We start from the raw sequence: 15,043 nt of genomic DNA, 5'->3' as shown, positions 1-15,043 counted from the left end.
CCAGTGCTGAATATTTCACTGAGCTGACATTTCAGAGAAATTCAAAGACAGTTAAGTATGTGGGTTACATGCTTTGATGAACTAGATATTATCAGACAAATAATTTGATATTGATCGTTTATGAAAATGGCATGCTTTCTGGGTTATCTTGCCCTGAAAATAGTTACTGGAGAAGTCACAAAATCTTACCTGCACATAGATATTGTGAGCTTCCGCTAAGTTACCAAGTGAACACAGCAACTCTTCAGTGCAGGAAGGTCCAAAACGAGGTGTCACTATGGGATGTACCCTTGGATACTGGAAGTATTCAAATGACATATATTAGATTATACGTAAGCATCTGTACACCATAGCAAATATACCCTGAACCACAAACTTACATAATACTCAGCAAAAAAGCAACACACTTTGGTGTGTATTGCTCTCTATCTTCTTTTACTTCTATGAATAAATCACTATACAGTGATATATATTATTACTATTTTTATTATTATATTTATATGTGTTGTCATTGTAACTGTTGTTGTTTATTATGACTCTCCTTGTCACAGGAAGAGACCATCATTTTTTTTTCCCTGTAAATTATTTTACAGTGACCTGTGAAGATCTTTTCTTGACAATACTTCCTCAAGCAGAAGGGAGGGTAGATTTGCAACTTTATAGACTAACTAAATCAAGAGAAGCATAGGATAAGCTTTCATAAGCAGCAGACTTACTTCATCAGATGCTGTGAAGGGACTGCATGAACCAGAGCTTCTAAACTGGAAGCAGCAATGAGAGATGAAGTAAGCCTGCTGCTTATGAGAGCATGTGGTATTTTGGCTTGCAGCCTCCTCAGCTTACTCTTTATTTGCATAGTGCTCATGGCTTTTGAAAATCAAGTCAGTTATGCAGATAATAAACATGAATTTAAGAACCTAATTTTAAGTACCTATTCTTAAAAAATTTGACAAGTGTCAAACAAATTAAACCACTAAAGATAGAAGGGCCATTTATCTCCAGAATTTCTTTGGAAATTCCTTCATGGATAGGAATGAAGTGATCCACAACATTCATGTAAAAGGATTTATTAAATGAACTCTAGAGTAAGGACATTATTCTGAAGTTATATTAAGACATTTATTTTCTGAAATAAACCAAAAATTTATCCTTACAGTTTATTAACATTAAAATGATTAAATATTTATTTCTAAGACTGGGGAACCGTACTTCGTAGAAGCAGGCTAACTTTTTAAGAAGTAAAGTTTACTTTTTAAAAGTACATTATTCTCCAGTGCTCTGAATAAATAGTAGTGAAGGTACAGTATACAGAAATATTTGCCAATATTAGACCAGTTGTCCTAAATCCAGATCCAGAATTCACTTGATCACTTTTTACAGGAAATTCATTACATTTTTATTTTTTTATAATATACTGAAAGGTCAGTAGTTAATGACTTATCAGAGGATTAACAAGGTTATACACTGGTAAATCTTCTTTTACAGAAATGAATGCACGCTAGGGAGAACTCTTTTTTTTCCATTTGATACAGTGCATGGGAAAAATGTACGTACAAAATGCAGAATGTGTCTTATGTTTTTAAAATGCAAGCCTACTTACTTTCTTTTCAAGAAGTTCTTTAACAAACCTGGAAAAGGTATGAAAAGTGATATTTATTATAATTTAAGAAGAATAGGAGAAAACATTTACCTTATTATTCTATTAAGTCTTTCAGAAAACATCAGATTTATGTGGGGAGTAGAAAGATCTCTGGGTCAGATTCTCAGTAGGCAGTCAACATGGATCCATTCAAGTTGGTGGACCTACATTAACTTCACTAGCTAAGAATCTTTCCTTAAATCTGCAGAAGTTCTATCACAAGTAATAATTAACTCCAGACACATGGTAATTACTATTTGTTCTCATTGGAAACTAAATACATTACATTAAATCAACTGAAAGCATTATTACATGCTACAATGGTACAATAAAAAACCCTTAATTTTGGCTGTACATGAATTTAAAACACAGCATTGATTCTATTATTTAAAGGGCTATTTTTAAAATGCTGCGATATGTTATGCTTCATTTACAGTGGTTTTACATGTTGAGAATTAAAGTTATAGAATTCTTCTTCATTCACTTAAAATGCCTTTGATTTTTCCAAGGAATATTTATGTAGGTGTTTAGAGTATAGACAATTTACTCTACTGAAAATGCAAAGTGCATTTTCTTGCTCCATTCAAAACAGAAGCATAAAGCACAAAGGATTGGATTCTATGAATATACTTTAAACAATCAAATATGGATACTAGAGGTAAACTAGAATTCATCCCTCAAAATTATACCAAGATTAACATTATTGGATCTCTTGTCCCTGGTCTCGCAGCTGAGCATCCTAACCAGCAGGCTATAGAGTACTCTGAGCTGGAACTCCTACAGCTTGACTCCCTAGCTTGATCAGTAAGGCTGCCTATGCGCATGTTCCAGTGCATTCTAATGAACATATTCCAATTAATTCTTGATTAATCAAGTCTGCTCCATGCTCTAATTAGGACGCTGCAGCGTCACCACAGCATCACATGTATTAAGCTCTTGAGCATTTAAAAATGTCCGTGGGGCACTTTAACTAAACATTATCAAATGAGGTTTAGACAAAGCATCCCACAGCCATTTTTAAATGTGCAGGGGCTTAATACACATGACACTGTGGCATTTTAATTAGAAAAACTATTCAGAAACTGCTGTAATTAAAACTCCTTCCCACTTCCAAGCACTTGTATAGGCACCCTAAGATACCCCCTGGAAGAGGGAAACATGGGGCACATCCAGACAAGCACACATGTGCCTCCTTGCAGCATCTCAAAGGGCTTTCAGATGCTGCAAGAGGCATGTACAGGAACGAAAAAACGTTCCCCATGCTGCAGATTTGCAGCACGCAGGCAAAATTAGATCCCTGGATATCCGTGGGTACCACAGGTGAAAAAGTGGGCCAGGGCACAGTCCCAGATAGTTCCCTGAGGCAACCAGAGGCTGGGTCCTCCACAGAGATGCTGTGGTAGCCAGCCAAAGCATCTCTATGGTTGCCCCTCACCCCAGTGCTGAAGCACACTGCCTGCCTGTGTGGGGCAGGCAGTGTGCCAGCCACAGGGAGCTGGACCTGGGCTCCTGCCGGTAAGTAAGGGGTAGGGGGGCTAGAAGAGGGGGTAGGAGACCATTGGGGAACTCCCACCGGCCATGCCCACTCCCTCAGCCCCCCCCCCCCCAATGGCTGCCCCGCCTGGACCCATCCCCTGACTGGCCCCCTGAGCCCTCCAATCACTGCCCTGCCTGGCCCCAGCATCCCTGCAATTAAAAAAAAAAAAGCCCTAACTCACCGGCAGTAGGAGCTGCTGTCAGGGTTACTGGGGCTTCATGGCAGAGCCCCCTCCACATGCAGCACAGGGCCCAGATGACAGCTGCAGTGGCTCCATCTAACCCTAGCCGCACCCACCCAAAGGGACAATAGCAGTGCGGGTGCCAGGTGGCCAGGCCCAGGCTCTGCTGCCCCCCCCTGCCCCATGCTACACAGGGGGACTCTGCCACAAGGCCCCAGAGCCCCCACAACCCCTGCTACTGCCAGGGTGTATGAGGATTTTTTTTTCTTTATTTTTAAAGTGGCAGGAGGCTGGTGCCAGGTGGGGCAGCCATCATGGGGCTGGGGGTGCAAGCGGGGGGTGGTGCTAGGTGGGGCAGCCATCGGGGGGGCTGAGGGAGCCAGCAGAGGATGGGGCCAGGTAGGGCAGCAATCCAGGGGGTTGGGGGACCACATGGGGGTGGGACATGTGGACCCTGTTGGGGGGGATGTGGCCCCTGTGGGGGACAATCTGTGAGCTGTGCAGGGGGGCTTCACCCTGCAAGGGGCAGGGGATCCACCCCTCCTGAGCACCCTCTCCCCACAGTCCCTCCACAATCCACCCACACCTACCTACACACCTCATAGCCCCCCATATCCTCCCACAGCCACCCACATCCCCCAGTGCCCCTTCCCACCTCCTTCCTGGAAACCCCACATACCCCCCAGCACACACCCTGCATGCCCACCTGCCAGACAGGATGAGACCTGTTGGCAGGAGCTGTGGCTGCAGGGGCGGCTGTCCTCACATCCTGGTTAGTGAAGGGGTCACAGGGAGTTCTAACTTCTCTATGGTAAGAAAACCAAAGGCAAACAGCAAAACATACAGGTATTTAGAATCCATTTTATTATGATGATAAAGACACTGGTAGGCTTCCAAATTGCTTTAGCACTGTAGATATATTAATAAAACATTGCCCAACTGATCACTGCCTCTCTGTCTCTCACTCGATCTCTCTCTATATATAGTGGCCTTTCTTTTAATTGTGGAGAAACATGGATTTGGGGGTATTTTACAGAGTGACTTGGGATTTTTTTATCAGGGATTTTTCAGTTTTCAAATAGGGAACACCAGAATTCCTGCTGGGGAGGCAAGTGGCAGGACCAGGCAGAGGAGCCTGCTCAGAGCTGGCACCTTGTACCCAGCTGGAGGTGGCTGACCTCCTGGCCAATTGGGGCTGGGAGGACATGCTTTGACAGTTCAAAGTAGGCCACCACACTGAGAACATCTTCCGGGCGATAGCTGCCCTGATGGCTGGGCAGCAAGGTTCCCTCTAAGCTGCACGCGTGCGCGGCCGCACACAATAAAAAATCTTTCTGCACACTAACTTTTTAATGCCGTGCACCCGCCTGGAGAGGAGCTGGGCTGCAGCTTCCCGGAGAGGAGCTGGGCGTGGAGTGCGATGGAGGCAGCGGGGCTGGCATGGGACACTTACCGAAAGTAAGCTCCTCACTCCTCATGCAAGGCAGGCAGTGGCATCTCCCCAAGGTGGGGCAAGACAGGAACAGGGGCTGGGGCTGGGGCCTGGCACTGGCTTTGCTGGCTCCAGGGAACTTCTCCGCATCCCTGCATCACCTCGGGGAGCAAGGAGGCACATGGTGTTAGGGCTGGGGAGTGGAGCAGTTCCCCGGAGCTGGCAAAGCCTGTGCCAGTCCCCAGCCCCAGCCCCCATCTCTGCCTTGCCTCACCTCGGGATGGAGCTGCTGCCTTCCCTGTGTTGAGAAGCAAGGAACTTACCTGCAGTAAGTGTCCCATGCCAGCCCCGGTGCCTCCTTTCAGTTCTATCAATTGATTGTGTCTGGGCCATGCCTGCCCCACAGCACTCTTCTACGCTGCTCAGGGCAGCAGTTAGCATGGAGAAGGGTGGTGGCCGAACCCTGCCCACTCCCACCTGGACACTTACTGTGGGACACTTACCAGCGGACCGCACCAAAAAGGGGAGGCAGGACCGAAGTGGCACGCTCACAGACCACTACTCCTTAGAGGGAAAATTGCTGGGCAGAGGGTACACATGGCAGTAGTACCACAAAAGCCAACTCTGCAGCAACAGCCCACTGGCAGCTGGCCCAGAGGGGCAGATGCCTCTACTGGCTGTGCAATCCCCATCTGGGTCTACAGGTGTGCAGCAGGTTACAGCCACGCAGCAGCCCCCACTGCCAGAATGTTGCAGTGGGTAAAGGGTGCAGGGAACCCTCAGGGCTGCTTCAGCAGTCCAGCTGGCATAATGGGTACTGTCCTGAGGCACCAACTGGCTGGGCCCCAGAAGCTCCTGAGAGCACATGTGCATGTCTGGGCACATGTGCTGAGGCAAAAAGCCCCAGCTCAAATTTTCAGTGCTTCTATTTGAGCTGCTGCAAGCTCATGTGCTTTGCATGTGTGGACACGCCCCTGGGGATCATTCCAGTACTTATTCCAGTGAAAGCTTAAGAACTTAAATTAAATCTGGGCCCTTCATCTTGGGTATGTGACCTAACCACTAGCATATTGTGAAAAAAGATACACTTCTCCTGTTTTATGAATTCAGCCTTGATTTACCTTTGCTTTTTTATGTGTATCCAAAATAAGACATTTTGTTTCATGTCTAATGGAATATTTTATTTAACACGACATGACAAGTTTTGATGATGAAAACAAATAGATGAAGATTACTTTGGTTCGATCTGGATTATTTGTTTCTTGACCTTTTGGTTCAATAGTTGAGCCAAAAAATTGATTATTGCACAGTCCTGGTCCTGGGGGGGAACCAACAGGTGGAAAAGGTGTGGGGAGGGAGGAATCCTTATCCAGCCCTACATGGTGGATACTCAGTAGGGCTATAGTTTTATGCCAACCACGGAGAATGCAGGGATTCAGAATAAAACTAAGTGGGTGTCACCTAGTATCCAGTTTAAATGAAATTGTTCCCTTTCAACTTCTGATCTTCCCATGTCCATCTATTCTTTTCCTTTCTCATATTAGGTGAAAGTGAAATGATTTCAGTGACATAACATATTTTATATATATAAATAAATTTTATACTGGGGGATATCACCCTATGTATATGGTATATTTACCGTATTTACCCAAATCCAAGATGATCCCAAATTTAAGATGCCCCCAGCAATAATTTTCCATGTATAGAATCTAGTTATGGGGGGTCATATGCAGCAGTGGGGAAAGCGGTGGGGGGGTAGGTGTCAGGAAGTGGTAGGGGGGCAGGCAGTGGGGGGAAGGTGGTGGGGGGATAGTGAGGAGGTAGGCAGTGGGAGACAGGTGGTAGAGGGATCATATTCTTGACCCTTGCCCCTCTGTACCTTTCCCTCTGCTACCTGTACCCCACACCACTTGCCCTGAGCCCTCCACCTTCTTCCCCCCCATCTTTCCCTCCCCACAACCTCTGCCAGGGTCAGAGTTGCCATATCACAGCTGCTGCTCCTTGGATGAGCTTGGGATGGAGCAAGCATGTGTTCCATGTCCCAGGCTGGAACAGGGATGTAGCCCAAAGCACTGGAGCAAGGATAAGCAGCAGGGGGAATGGGGGTTTCTAGATTGCAGGTGGGGAGAAAAGTCAGGTGCAGGCAGCAGCTGCAGCTCCAGTCCCAACCCTAGGCCAGAGCCAGAGCAGATGTGTGCCCCCCACCCCCACCCGCCTCATACTTGATTCCAAGATGAAGAGCTTTTCCCCTCATATTAAATGGGTAAAAAACCTTGTCCGGGAATTAATGTGAATCATTTGACTTCCTCATCTGCACGCTGGCCCTAATTCACCTCTGCCAGGATCCCTTACAATACTCCAAGACCCTGAGCAACTGCCAGGTAGCAGCCATTTAAAAAAACATAAGTGAACCTGCCAAAGAAATGTGTCCTTCTTCACCAAAAAGGTAGAATATCTCCTACGGCAGGTAGCTAGGCATCAGGCATCACAGAGACAAACTTTCCCAGCAGGACATACGTCTTTTATCCAAGAGATCTGAAACTCCTGTCTTCAAAGCTGTAGAGCATTCATTATTAATGTCATCACAAGGTATTGGATCTCAGACACACGATGGGGCACTACAGAAAATCTATTTTAGAGCATTTTGAAATGCTTAAATCATATTAGAACTAAAGGCTCTGTCACTCTAAGAAGTGGTAGTATTAAGGAAACCTAGGATCACAGGCAAAGGGAAATAAAAATGACCATAGTTACTAATGTTAAAAATAACATTTCTTTAAATATATGTCATTTAAAATCCCTGATGATCTGTAGCAATAAATAGGTTTTACTGGTATTTTACTCAGCATGGCCTGCAAAATAATGTAGCAATTCCACCTTCATGCCATAGGATGTTAATACTACTGTGCAGTGTGTTATCAGATTGTCTCTTTATGCCCTGATTCTGCAAACACCCAAATATGTGTGTGACTATTCTTAAAAGCCAAATTATGTGCGTGCTTGTGAATAATCAGAATATGGCTTCCAAATGACCCCATCTAATTCAGTACGATGTCATAACCTTGATATTAAACCTACAGTTTTTGTCAGAGGACTCATTGAAAGTATATGTATATACACAGTATGTGGAGTTAATATTCATCTATTTGCCCAACTATAAATTAGGGATAATTCCACTGAAGTAAGTATCATTATTCTGAAGAATAATTGATGTGAGAGGAAATTTGGTCTATTTTTAATTGAATAAAGTGTATGTTAAGCCTTAACTTGTCTGACTCCATTTCACATTAAAAAGTAGGATGCCTAATTTCTCAAAATGATGCTATCAGTATAATCATTTTACCTTTCTGTGTCCTTGACAGAATCATCAGTGGTTTCCTTGTATTCTGGAACAGCATTATTAATATCCATGCAAACTTTGCCAACATATGCTCGCTGACCAAATTTATCTGCGAAATGTACAAAAGAATAAAACTCAAAAATCATTGGTTTTCAACACAGGCTGTTATTAAGGCTTTCATTTAAAATCAAAATAATAAATTTGATCCTAAATAGCTTCACTTCAGCTTGAACAGTGCTGATGTTCTTTTCCTCATCTTTAGGTTGAGACAATCTAATAGGATGTTTTGTTTTATTTATCTCAAAGCAAAATATTTAGAGAAGACAATAAGAAATATATGTGATAGCATTATCATAATACTCATTTCTACAAACTTAGAGCTAGATTTTGTTAGCCATACTTTGTTGGCTTAGAAATGGTATTTAAAGGTTTATTTTGTGGGAATTGGCTTAGAGGTATAAATATATGCATTAGTATGGTTCAGGATAGGCAGCAGGGGTTGATTGATTTCTAAGAGTCTGGGTCACACAGTTTCACAGTTTCTCCAGCCTTGGAAGCAGACAGGCTGTCTAATACAGCAAGGCCAACAAGGACACACAGTCTGGAAATCAGCTTGGGAACAGAGGGAGTATATACCATACTGTTCCATAACATGAGATAAAAGTGGCACCAGCTAACAAGGCCCCAAAGCAGGGTGAGGGTGGGCTAAGTCCCAGGTTTGGGGGAACAGACCAAATTAGAAGAAGGCCCAGAAGGACCAAATTAGTATGCGTGCATGTGATAAGCTATATGGATGTATGACAACCACACAGAGGGACCAACCAGAGGTAGACACAGATCAAGAGTAATCAGGAGGGAAGGAGAATACAAAAACAGAGACTTGAGAGTAACAAAGGGTCCCTCCCTCATCCCTCCTCATTCCTTCCAATCCCTCCTCCCTGTCCCCAGGGAAGGGTCTCCGAGGCCACCATGGACAAAGGGCACACAACCAGCCCATCTCATCCACCCCACTGGAGGGGGTTGTGGGCCTTGGTATCCCCCCTCCAGACTGCTGACATCTGACACCTATGAGAGAGCCTCAGAGTGAAGACTGTGTCCTGGCCAGTTTACTTTGACTCTGATGACAGCCCTAAAATTTGGTAGATACATAGACTTGCTTGATTATTTGTATTGCTTCTTTTCTGTTATCGCTGTATATCAATATATTTGCCTATTATCAAATGGAAAGGTTGTGGTCGGTCTGAGGATGGCTCCCCATTGGAACAAGGCCTCTGGGTCCTAAATCCACAGCCAACATACTTCACAATGCAACACAACATTACTCCAGGGAGAACAGTCCAGCCCATGGGCAGAGGATGTATGACAATACAATCTGTTGTGGCATACAGCCACATACCTGTAAGCCAGCCTTATTATGGATATCATGTGGGGGTCATAACTCACTTCTCTGTCCCTTTCAGGACACTGTGTATCCACTTTGTAGAAAGACTCCCAGGACCCCTGGGATTCAAACCTAGGTCTTCTGGCTTATAGGCAAAGGCCTAGGCTGCAGCACCACCAAACAACTAGCTAGCTGGCTGGCTAGCTGGCCGGCCGGCCGGCCACTCCCTTGAGGCTCTCAGTGGGGGGTCATGTGACCTAGAGGAACCAATGGGAGCCTCAAGGCCCTGACAGGAGGGCTATAAAACCCTCCCACTTCCTTTGTTCCTGCAAGAATACTTCTAGTATCTCTTCTGTGCCCAGCTCTGGTATTCCCACTCCCACTCCTGTCCTGGACTGCTGAGAACTCTGAACTCCTACCTGTATCTCATCTCTGCCCTGCCTGTGCTTTAATCCTATCCCACCGATACTGCCTACCTCATTTTGCATATTGGGTTCCTTAGCTCCTGACCTTTGGCCTGTCTTGACCACAGACTCACTTGATTCCCCTGGCATATGACACTGGATTTAGACTGATGCCTGGTACTGTAACCCTGGCTTGGCTTCTGGACCTATGGTATTGTAAACCCTTTGTTCCTGAGACTTTTCCTCCACTCCTCTCCCTCCCCAGCCCCCACCTCCAATCTCAATCCCATCTGGGACAAAGGCCAGAATGCAATTGTGCCTGGATTTTCCATGGACTACCCCAAGAGCTTTTATTTATTAATTTTTATTGCATGTTTTCCAGAAGAGCCAGGAAGAATCAATTAATCATAGGTGCTGCTATTCTGTTATTACTAAAACATTAATAGATGAGTATGACAGCTATTCCATATTTATTTGCCAACCACATGCACTTTTCCCTAAAAAATCAGGCCTCCAAAATTGGCGTGCATGTCTAACTGGGGAAGCTGACTTTTTTCCCTGGAATAGAAGCATGGAGAAATAAAACCATGGAGATGCTGTCTTCTAGTGTCTGCCAATATGGATGCTACTTCTTTATAGTCCAGTAAGTAGAAAGGGTGGACTCCTGTGTTAACCCTCTCACGGCTGCTAAGGAATTTGCAGTAGCTATTTGCTGAGCACTGTAGTTTGTGCCTGAAGCAGCAGTTGAGCTGGTTCAGGGCAAGTGAGCTGCTACATGTAGTCTGTAGTATCTTGATGAGTATGTTTATTCCTGTAAATAATTCCTGTAAAATATTCCTGTAAATAATAAAGTTGTTTTCAAATCACAAGAAAGACCTATTTACAGTAAAAAAATAACAGTCTTTCTACTTTCCTCACAAGGGTTGGGTCCTAGTTTTTGCTGTCCTGCCACACCAGGAAGTTCATGCTGTCTCATGCTGTCCCCTGAGATGCTGCACTTCCTGGATATAGAGATATCATACAGTTCACTGTGACTGAAAAAAATCTTTTTTTCTAAATTCTGCCTTCCAAAAACAAGGTATACATTTTATTTGAGGGCATGGAGTATGTGAAAAAACATAGTACTCTCAGTCTGTCATTTTCTTTGCAGCCATAATCGCCACCAAAAAAGACAACTTTCCAAATTTGCTAAATCCCATCACCCTACCCAAAAGCTTGTCCTAACAATTCAAAGTTCCCTTATTTCTTTAAGGCAGATGGCACTTTCAGTCTGCACAAGCTTCTAAGTCTCTTAGGGTATGTTTACACTACCTCTACAGTAATAGTTTCATGGTTTCATAGTTTCATAGTTGGTAGGGTCAGAAGGGACCTGAGCAGATCATCAAGTCCCTGCCCCCCTGCCATGGGCAGGAAAGAATGCTGGGGTCAAACAACCCCAGCAAGGTGTCTTTCTTTTTAAAGACCCCCAGGGTAGGAGCCAGCACCACTTCCCTTGGAAGTTGGTTCCAGATCCTAGCCGCCCTGACTGTGAAGTAGCGCTTCCTGATATCTAGCCTGAATCTACTCTCCATCAACTTATGGCCATTATTCCTTGTTACTCCCAGTAGTGCTTGGGGGAACAGGGACTCTCCCATTGCCTGATGGTCTCCCTTGGCCATTTTATAGACAGCCACCAGATCCCCGCTCAACCTTCTCTTGTGGAGGCTGAACAGGTTCAGGTCTCGTAGCCTCTCCTCGTAGGGCCTGCCCTGCTGCCCCCTGATCATGAGAGTGGCCCTCCTCTGGACCCTCTTGATGTTGTCCACATCCCTCCTGAAGTGTGGTGCCCAGAACTGGATGCAGTACTCCAACTGCAGCCTGACCAATGTCATATAGAGGGGGAGTATCACCACCTTGGACCTGCTCATGATACATCTGTGGATGCATGACACGGTGTGGTTAGCCTTCCTGACTGCGTCCCCACATTGGCAGCCCATGCTCATCTTGGAGTCTATAATGACTCCAAGATCCTTTTCTGCCTCTGTGCTGATGAGAAGGGAGTTCCCCAGCCTGTATGTATGCTGCTGGTTCTTTCTCCCTAGGTGCAGTACCCTGCACTTGTCGGTATTGAATCACATCTTATTCTCATCCACCCACCCCTGTAACCTGTCCAGATCCAATTGCAACCGGTCCCTCCCATCTAGCATGCCCACCTCTCCCTACATCTTAGTGTCATCTGCGAATTTGAACAAGGTGCTTTTCACCCCCTCGTTCAAGTCGCTGATAAAGATGTTGAACAGTGCGGGCCCAAGGACTGAGCCCTGGAGGATCCCACTGCCCACATCGCTCCAGGTAAAAAATGATCCATCCACCACCACTCTCTGAGTGCGGCCCTCCAGCCAATTGATGACCCATCTGACTGTGTAGGCATCGATGCCACAATCTCCTAATTTTTTAACGAGAATGGGGTGAGAGACAGTGTCGAAGGCCTTCCTAAAGTCCAGAAAGACTACGTCCAACATGACACCTGCATCCAAGGCTTTTGTGACCTGGTCATAGAAGGCCACCAGGTTGGTCTGACAGGACCTGCCTCTAATGAACCCATGTTGGTTGCCCCTAAGCATACATTCCCCTGCTTGCCCCTCGCAGATGTGCACCTGGATAATTTTCTCAAAGAGCTTCCCCAGGACCGAGGTAAGACTTAACAGGCCTATAATTTCCTGGGTCCTTCTTCCTCCCTTTTTTGAAAATGGGGACCACATTGGCCATTGCTCCTTGTTCTGTCACCTGCCACCACTGAGAACAGTCTAGCTCCATCCTCTCTGGAACCACCTTTCAGGTACCTGAGGGCTGCTATTAAATCCCCTCAGTCTTCTCTTGTTCAGACTCCATAAGCCCAGTTCTCTCAGTCTCTCCTCCTAAGTTATGTGCCCCAGGCCCCAAACATTTTTGTTGCCCTTCACCGGACTCTCTCCAATTTGTCCACATCCTTTCTGGAGTAGGGAGCCAAACACTGGACAAAGTACTCCTGATGTGGCTTCACCAGTGCTGAATAGAGGGGAATAATCACTTTCCTTGATTTCCTGGTTATGTTTCTACTAATGCAGCCCAGTAAGCTGTTAGTTTTCTTTGCAACAAGGGCACACTGTAGGCTCACATTTAGAATATTGTCCAGGTCCTTTTCTACAGAGCTGCTGCCAGTTAGTTCCACCTCGCCAGAGCACCACAAGTGCTCGTAAAGCTGTGCCAGGGGTTCCGCAATGACCTCTGCTAATTCCCTCAGCACTCTGGGGTGGAGATCATCAGGACCAGCTGATTTGAACACGTCCAGTCCCACCAGAAGTTCCCTGACTAGGTCCTCTCTGACCCTGGGCCTGGCTGTGCCTCCCCTGGGACCATCGGGGATCCCAGAGTGGGGGATGACCTGGTCCCTGCTCAGAAAAATGGAGGCAAAGAAATTGTTAAATAGATTAGCTTTGCTGTCTGGTGAGGAGACCACCAGATTTCCAAGCATATCCTGCAGAGGCCCCACATTACCCAGAACCTTTTTACCCTCTATGTATTTAAAAAAGGATTCCTTGTTATCCTTGATCAGGGTTGCTAGTCCCAGTTCCATCTCTGCCTTGGCCTTCCTAACAGCCCCACTACAATCCCGAGCAATGGAGGTATAGTCCTCCCTGGTGATGGCCCCTCCCTTCCATTGGGTGTACGCCTCCTTTTTAGCTTTGAGACATTCCTAGATGCTTTTGGTGAGCCATGAGGGCTTTTGAGCACTCTTGCCCCCTTTGATCCATGTTGGGATTGCCAGCCTTTGCGCTTGGAGGATCGTCTCCTTCAGGAACAACCTCTCTTCTTGGACTCCCAACTCTGCACCCCTCTGGGACCTCAGTGCCTCCTCAACTAGTCTCCTTAGCTCAATGAAATCCACCCTCTTGAAACCCAGAGCTGCTGTCTTGCTGCAGGCCTTTGCCACCCTGCGCTGGATGGTGAATTCAAACAGGCAATGATTGTTATTGCCCAGGTGATCGAGCACCCACAGTCCCCTCACCAGGTCGTCGCTTGTGGCCAGGACCAGGTCTAACAAGGTATTTCTCCTGGTGGGACTGTGCACCTCCTGAGTTAGATGGAGGGCCTGTAACACAGGCTAGGAACAGCTAGGAACCTACGTGAGCTTCCATCAAGCTATGGACAATAGTAAGACTTCCATCAAAAAACAAGTGTCCAGGGATGCTTTCAAGATTTTCTCAAGTATGCACCTGAGGGCAGTCCAGGACATATCTGGTATTTTTTCAGTTTGGCATATGCAGAGTAGGAGCCAGGGGGCTGGGCTTGTTTCTCAGGAGTGGTCCCAGGATCACTGTGGAAGCAGTACTGACATGGATGTATGTTCTCATACAGTCTTTGTCTGCCAAGCCTCCAATATAAGAAAACATTTAGGCTTGTTCTTAAGACCATCCCTATTCAGCACAGCACTTACACACCTAACCTTTGGCACATATTTCCATGGACTTCCGCAAGACTTAAAGTAGGCACATACCTAAACCTAGCATATGCTTAAGTGCTGTGATGAATATGGATACACTGCTGAACAGGGGTCTTGCTGAAAACTACTGGAAGCAGGAGCCATCTTTTCCTTGATGTCTTGTTCACCAGTGTCACTTTATACCACAAACATATCATACAAATCTCATGTTTGGTTTAAAATGTAGTTTGTCCTTAAAATAAAGGTAAATTCCATAACCTGCATCCTCAAAACACAGCATCACTTATTCAGTACTGTAAAAATCAGCCATTGTCAAGAGGCATGACTTGTCAGCATGTTATGAGCCACTGGCAAGTGTAAATTTAATAAAGAAGTCCATACGGGGTAAGGGTTGCAGAGTCCATGCCCTTGCAGGCTACATAAGACTGAGGCCAAGATGTCTTTAGGTCCAAGATTTTATACAATAACAGATAAAAATCAGAAGCCAAATCAACCTCTGGTGCAGAGGTGTAGCAAGTATTTTCTGTTTCTGGGTAACAGGTGGTAGTGGTGGTAGATTGTGCTGATTACTGGACAGTGGAGGGGGAGCAGAGCAGGGAGCAGAGGGGCTATAGAGTCTTTCCTGGCAGCACTCTCTCCACTTAGGCAGGAGCAGAGACTCAGGCTA

At 45.7% G+C, this 15,043-nt stretch overlaps 1 protein-coding gene across 1 annotated transcript in view; it reads right to left on the bottom strand.

Moving 5' to 3' along the window:
• Window positions 1-15,043, bottom strand: part of GDA (guanine deaminase) — a 79,894-nt gene that overhangs the window by 24,944 nt on the left and 39,907 nt on the right. Inside the window, exons 5-7 of the mRNA XM_014608727.3 lie at window positions 8,133-8,238; window positions 1,601-1,628; window positions 190-297 (exon numbers count right to left, since the gene is read on the bottom strand). Of these exons, the coding sequence (XP_014464213.1) occupies window positions 190-297; window positions 1,601-1,628; window positions 8,133-8,238 (242 nt within the window). The remainder of the gene's footprint in view (window positions 1-189; window positions 298-1,600; window positions 1,629-8,132; window positions 8,239-15,043) is intronic.

This window comes from Alligator mississippiensis, chromosome 3 (assembly GCF_030867095.1).
Source record: "Alligator mississippiensis isolate rAllMis1 chromosome 3, rAllMis1, whole genome shotgun sequence".
In the NCBI taxonomy this organism is placed as follows: Eukaryota; Metazoa; Chordata; order Crocodylia; family Alligatoridae; genus Alligator; species Alligator mississippiensis.
Note: the sequence above shows the minus strand (reverse complement) of the source record. Positions and strands in the feature narration are given on the sequence as shown.